The sequence below is a fragment of the Ipomoea nil genome, unplaced genomic scaffold (assembly GCF_001879475.1).
Source record: "Ipomoea nil cultivar Tokyo-kokei standard unplaced genomic scaffold, Asagao_1.1 scaffold2704, whole genome shotgun sequence".
NCBI classification, from domain to species: domain Eukaryota; kingdom Viridiplantae; phylum Streptophyta; class Magnoliopsida; order Solanales; family Convolvulaceae; genus Ipomoea; species Ipomoea nil.
In genome coordinates, this window is record NW_017619132.1 from 2,482,940 (window position 1) to 2,489,111 (window position 6,172).

At 37.9% G+C, this 6,172-nt stretch overlaps 1 protein-coding gene across 1 annotated transcript; it reads left to right on the top strand.

Annotated features, from left to right (window-relative positions):
* The first annotated feature begins 2,792 nt into the window (after positions 1-2,792).
* On the top strand, positions 2,793-6,172 carry LOC109155920 (O-acyltransferase WSD1-like). The gene is made up of 4 exons (XM_019303628.1): positions 2,793-3,099; positions 3,220-4,170; positions 5,412-5,549; positions 5,898-6,172. The coding sequence occupies exons 1-4, from the start codon at positions 2,896-2,898 to the stop codon at positions 6,063-6,065; spliced, it is 1,461 nt and encodes a 486-aa protein (XP_019159173.1). The 5' UTR covers positions 2,793-2,895; the 3' UTR covers positions 6,066-6,172.

A 6,172-nucleotide genomic window follows, 5' to 3' on the forward strand; every position in this document is an offset into this window, starting at 1 on the left:
AGAAAAGAAGATAAATGAAGAAAAAACATTGTGAAAAAAAATAATAAAGGCGTACGCAGGCTGGGTGCGGCAAGTGCGCCCAACTCGTACATGCAGCATCCTATTCTATTTTTTTTTCTTCCTATTATAGAAAAAAAAAATTAATTTCCAGAATAAAAAACGTTGAAAAAGTCCCACACCCCCAACAATCAAAAGACCCCCTCCCAAATTTTGTGTCTAAAAACTCCTTATGGTTACTCTTATGTTGTTTAAAAAGAAAAGGTGAACATGTTGTAATTTTTTTTTCTTTTCATTTTAAATTCTTGTATTTTTCAAATGAAAATTAGTATATAAATTAATTACATACAAATTTCATTAATTTACCTATTAATTTGAGAAAAGGTACAAATGAGTCATTGAACTATTTAAAAATAACAATTAAGTCATCAAACTTGAAAAAACTTTAACAAGTAAATGTCTGATTCCATCTAATTAGATTACCAAATTTGCAATGTGTACTTTTTCGATCTTTATCCTAGTTGGATTACATGGTGATGGAATAATTATAAATGGATCTGGAGCGGATCAAGTTCGGGGCACCGAAACTCAACCCGCCCCACCCAAGTGGCGAAGTCTTCGTGTGGTCCGAATCTCGCGACGTATGTTGCGGTCCAAGGCGGTTGGGAGGACCTCCCACCATTATCTCCGGAGTTTTTTTTTTTTCCATTATCTCCAGATTTTTTTTTTTTTTTGGGTATACTCAGGGTTTCCACCGTCAGACATAATCACTAATCCCCTCGCTAAATTGTAGGAACCTCTTTTGGGTGGGATATCTAGCCTGGATATTTAAGGCTGCTTGATAAGTGCATTTTTGTCTATATTTTTACCCCTTCTTGAACCAATTTCATTTGTGAATTGCGTAAACACTTGTGACTAATTTATGTTGATTTTATTTCAAGGTGCAATCATTCACAACAAGTGAGAAATTCAATGATTTCTGGGAAGATACGAGCAATTTTTGGATCAAGAGATCAATCAAAGAGTTTGGAATGCATTTAGGAATTTTCAAGAGCCTCGTACCCCCTTGTGTACGCCCATCCCTCATCCCATCCGAGATCTGAAAAAGGAAGCAGGTGGCGTACGCGCTGCCATACGCCCGTACGCATGCCAGTACGTCTATTCCAGTGTTCACTTGCACCAAAAATGGTACTGCCTGGCGTACGCCCATCCCTGAGGCAGTACCACTGTGCTCTGCTCTATTTAGGCGTGTTTTTGTGGCATTTCAACTGGGTTTTGGACCTTGTTCCAACCCTAGACATTTCCTTTCACTTGCTTTCATATTTTAGTGTTAGATTAGGCTTAGATTTAGGTTCCACAACATATTTCAAGCTTGTAATCAAGGATTCAACACTTTGATTTCAAGATTTATCATCCATTTCACTAGAGAAGTTTCATTTCCCTTATCTCTTTCTTTTGCAAGATTTATGTTTAATGCTTGTATTTTTGTGTTCTTTATGCTATTTAATCATAAGTAGTTAGTTTATGGACTTGAGTTAGGGTTGTATTTTCTATATTAATGCTTGATTTGTGATTATTGCAAAAGGGGAAAGAACTCTAACCTAGGGTTCTTGAGTTTATGAAGGATTTGTGTTTGTATATTGTTAATGCTTGGTGTCCAACATTCATTGGCATGTTTTGGAAGATTCTTGGCCTCAATGAGAGTTGGGTCGAGATTCCCAGCCACTCCTTGCATATGAAAGTGGGGGAAATTTGGGGTTTTAGATGCTTTGTGTTCTTGAAGAACTTGGAGTTGATTCACCACGAGAGTGGGGCAATTCCTTATTCTAATCCTTGTTAATTTGTTCACGTGAGTGACTTATAGACTAGGATTCCTACGTGCATCTCCTCTAGAAGATAATGTTCCCTAGCTTGAGTCCTATTTCTTTATTTCGTGTTTACATCTTGTTCATTTGTGTTCCAATCCCCTAAGGAGCCAAAGATCGAACATTTTACCTTTAGTTAAGGATGGATGAGTCTCTTCTACTCAACCACACCCTCCAGCTTATTTTTCATCCATACCCTATCACTTATCAATAAGGTGGCACAAAAATTAATAATGTAAAACAATCTAAAAGAAGTTTAAAATTTTAAAATTAATAATCGTGAACTGGAGGTTCTGGATCCTTTCGCGATTTTGAACCGTCTTTAATTATTTTAAAACAGTCTAAATTCAACAATAAATGTATTTTATTTTTTCAGTTTCGAACATGAACCGGCCGTTCCGGTTCACGATTTCAATAAACTCTAAATATCGGATTTTGATTCTAAATTGTAATTGGAATATTTCGGTTTGGTTGCTATAGTGTCTGTTTGGATTCTACCAAATTGTGTTCATAATTTGTTGGAGCAGAAAAATAAATGAAATATTTAGTTTAACTATTTATTTTAAGGATAAATATGTCCATTTAACATTTCAGGAGGAACAACAACCACTTAAATAATTTAAGGGATAACTCAAAGATAAAAGTGCTATTTTCCCTAACATAATATTGCCCCCTCCGCTCCTCCCCTTTTATAATGAGACTAATTCAGACCAAGTCAAATTTATAGAAATAGATTCTTATAGAGAAAGTCTAACCTAAAAGTCTGACACATACATACAACCCAACTCTAACCTAAAGGTCTAACCTAAAAGTCAATGATGATAATATATTTTCCACATTATATCAAGTACTTCAATCACTATAAAATTACTATAAATATTATTTAGAATGCACCACATAGACTAATCTATCCAGAACTGTTTAATAAGTTTGACTTGCATGCCGTCTCTATATATCTACGTACACAGATACATGCAAGAGGAACTATTATCCGAAAGAAATAAAGAAGCATACAAGTGAAGTGAAGACGACGATGGAGTGTTATTTAGAGGGAGATGATGAAGTAGTTCTGGCGCCTGCTAGTCCCTGTTCGCAGTACATGAACAGCTCTGTGTTGTCCATCTGCAATATTGCTGTTATGGAAACAAGTGTTCCAATTGAAGATGATGATTCAGTCATCCTTTCTCAAATCAGGGATGTCTTTTTGCCCATTAATCCAAGGTTTTCCTCAATCATGGTAAGTGTCATATTAAACATTTATCATATGATATCAATGCTTATGTGCTTATCACTATATAAAAAAATATAGCATAGTTACTTAGCAGTCAAACATTTATATTTTTGTTTCTTTAAACAGGTGACTGGAAAAAATGGTGAGAAGAATTGGAAACCGGTGAAAGTTAATCTCGAACACCATCTGAAAGTCCCGATATTCCCCGTCGGGAAGCCGTTGGAATTCTACGACTATTGTCTGTCGGAGTATCTGGCGAAGATAGCCATGGATCCATTCCCGGAAACCCTACCGTTATGGGAGATTCACATATTCCGGTACCCGACGAGCAATGCAGCCGGGAACTGTATCTTCAAGCTCCACCAGTCGCTGGGAGACGGCTACTCATTGATGGGAGCTCTTCTTTCTTGCCTTCAACGAGCTGATAATCCGGCGCTGCCGCTGACGTTCCCCCGGCGGCAAGGGAGCGGCAAGAAGGAGGGGGAGAATAGCAACGCCGTCGCCAGGGCGTTCAAGGCCGTGCCGAGGTTCTTGTCCGGCGTTGTCGACACAGTGACGGATTTTTCCTGGAGTTTTCTGAAGAGCACTTTGATTGACGACGACAAAACGGCGATTCATTCCCAGGATGACGGCGTCGAGTTCCGGCCGATCTCCGTTACTACCATGTCGTTTTCGCTATACCATCTGAAACAGATAAAATCCAGTCTTAACGTCACGATCAACGACGTGATTTCAGGGATAGTGACGTATGGAACGAGATTATACATGCAGGAAAGCGAGAGAGATACATGCAACGGGGAATGCACGGCGCTTGTGGTGTTCAACACGAGAGCGATGGGAGGTTATAAATCGGTGAGCGAGATGATCAAACCCAACGCGGAAATGCCATGGGGAAACCGGATCACATTTCTCCCCTTCGCAATACCCAAACTGCAGGCCCCCGGCGACGGCGACTCGTCCAATCCCCTCCGGTTCATCTACAACGCCCACCGCATGGTCAAGCGGCAACGCAATTCCGCGTCCGTCTATCTCACCGGCCAGTTCCTCGAATTCTCCAGAAAGCTCAGGGGCCCTGAGGTATGTCCACAATGTGTTTGACAAAATGCAAATTATTGTCCTCCAAAAAGTTATTTACCTAAATCTGTAAGAGATTCACTTCATCCCAGATCCTTGGTTTTGAACATTTATTCTTACTTTATTAGTACATTAAATGTTTAATTTATTTTTTTTTTGGTGTATTAAATAATTATTTTTAGGCATATCACTAACAATAAACTTTTAATATATCAAAAGTGAATGTTTATTATACTAAAAAGAGAAAAAGGGGTCAAATAGGTCCCTAAACTTTATCCCAAGATTCAATTAAGTCTCTAACTTTAAAAAAATGCAATTAAACTCTCAAACATGTCAAATTGGGTCAATGAAGCCCAAAAACCGATAAATGACCTGTTATTACAGGTCATTTAAATTCCAATGGTGAATTCCGACCACCGGCAACAAACTTCGGTAACGGTCACCAGATTCCGGTCGTCTTTTTGATTGAAGAAGACAGCCAGACGGTCGCCTTCTCTAGTGGAGAAGACAACCAAACGGCCGCCTTCTCCAGTGGAGAAGACGACCAGATCTAGTCATCTTCTCCAAATGGAGAACACGACCAGATCTGGTCGTCTTGTCCACTGGAGAAGGTGACCGTTTAGTCGTCTTCCCCATTTGGAAAAGGCGGTCGTACGGGCGTCTTCTCCAGTGGAAGATGACCAGACGGCCGGAATTTGACGACGCCACCGAATTTTGTCGCCGGTGGCTGGAATTCGACGTCGGTCACTGGAATTGAAAGGACCTGTAATCATAGGTTATTTATCGGTTTTTGGGCTTCATTGACCCAAATTTACATGTTTGAGGGTTTAATTGCACTTTATTAAAATTTAGGGGCCCAATTGACCTTTGGGGTAAAGTTTAGGGGCCTATTTGACCATTTTCTCTACTACAAATAAACATTTACTTGTATCTACATTATAATGTGGATCATGGTTCATAGTATAATTTGCCCTGCTTCGTCTAAGATATGGAAATATATTTTGGACAACTTCAACCAAATTGATTGGACTAATAATAACTTAGACTCCAACAAAAGAGTCTTCTTTCTATATATAATCAAGCTATGACTAACTTTACTCGAATTACACATTTAAATAGCGATTGCAACATCATATTTTCTAAGATTTTAACCATTAATTTAATGGTTTTAAGATTTACGGCTAGAGGTTAGGTATATTTGTACAATAAATCTTCAACTCTGATCTCATAATGGATGATTGCAGGCAACTGCACAGTACTTACATAGAATGTTAAAGAACACAAGCATTACCATGACGAACATAATCGGTCCGGTGGAAGAAACCAGCTTATCTAACTATCCAGTAAAGGACATGTACTTCGTTGTATCTGGCGTCTCTCAGGTACATATCCACACTTACTTTATGTTAATTTTTCAATGAATTATTTCAGCAAGTCCTTTATCTTTCCAACTTCTGGTGTCATTTTTTTTTTTTTTAAAGATTCAATCCCTCATCATCGGAGTTTCATTCTGTAACCACTCATTTGGGATGGAAAAATATAGGTGTCATAACACTACTAATATGTATGTATATATATATATATATATATATATATATATATATATATATATATATATATATATATAGAGTGGGCCCCCAACTATATATATGTATGTATAAATAAAGGAAATGACATATATATTTTCATTGATGATCTTGATTATATTGGTTTGGCATGACGGTTTGCAGAGTTTACTGGTGACGATGCTGAGCTACGCGGGAAAACTGAGACTCACCATTTGTTCGGAGAAAGATTTCATAGATGTGAAGAAACTGAAGTCATGTATTGAGTATGCTTTTGATGAAATCTTCAAATTAGCACTCAAGTTTTCTCCACCTAGGCCACCACCTACATGAATATAATATATACACATACTCTACTAGTATTCTTGCATGCATATGCTTTTATATATATATATATATATATATATATTGTGTGTGTATGTGTGTGTGTTGTTTCGTCC

What these genes read in the sequence shown, in the direction of transcription:
- LOC109155920 (XM_019303628.1), top strand. Translation starts at nt 2,896, where the DNA reads ATGGAGTGTTATTTAGAGGGAGATGATGAAGTAGTTCTGGCGCCTGCT. An exon ending in GAAAGCTCAGGGGCCCTGAG is followed by an intron (nt 4,171 to 5,411) that starts GTATGTCCACAA and finishes GGATGATTGCAG; the next exon opens with GCAACTGCACAGTACTTACA. An exon ending in TTGTATCTGGCGTCTCTCAG is followed by an intron (nt 5,550 to 5,897) that starts GTACATATCCAC and finishes GACGGTTTGCAG; the next exon opens with AGTTTACTGGTGACGATGCT.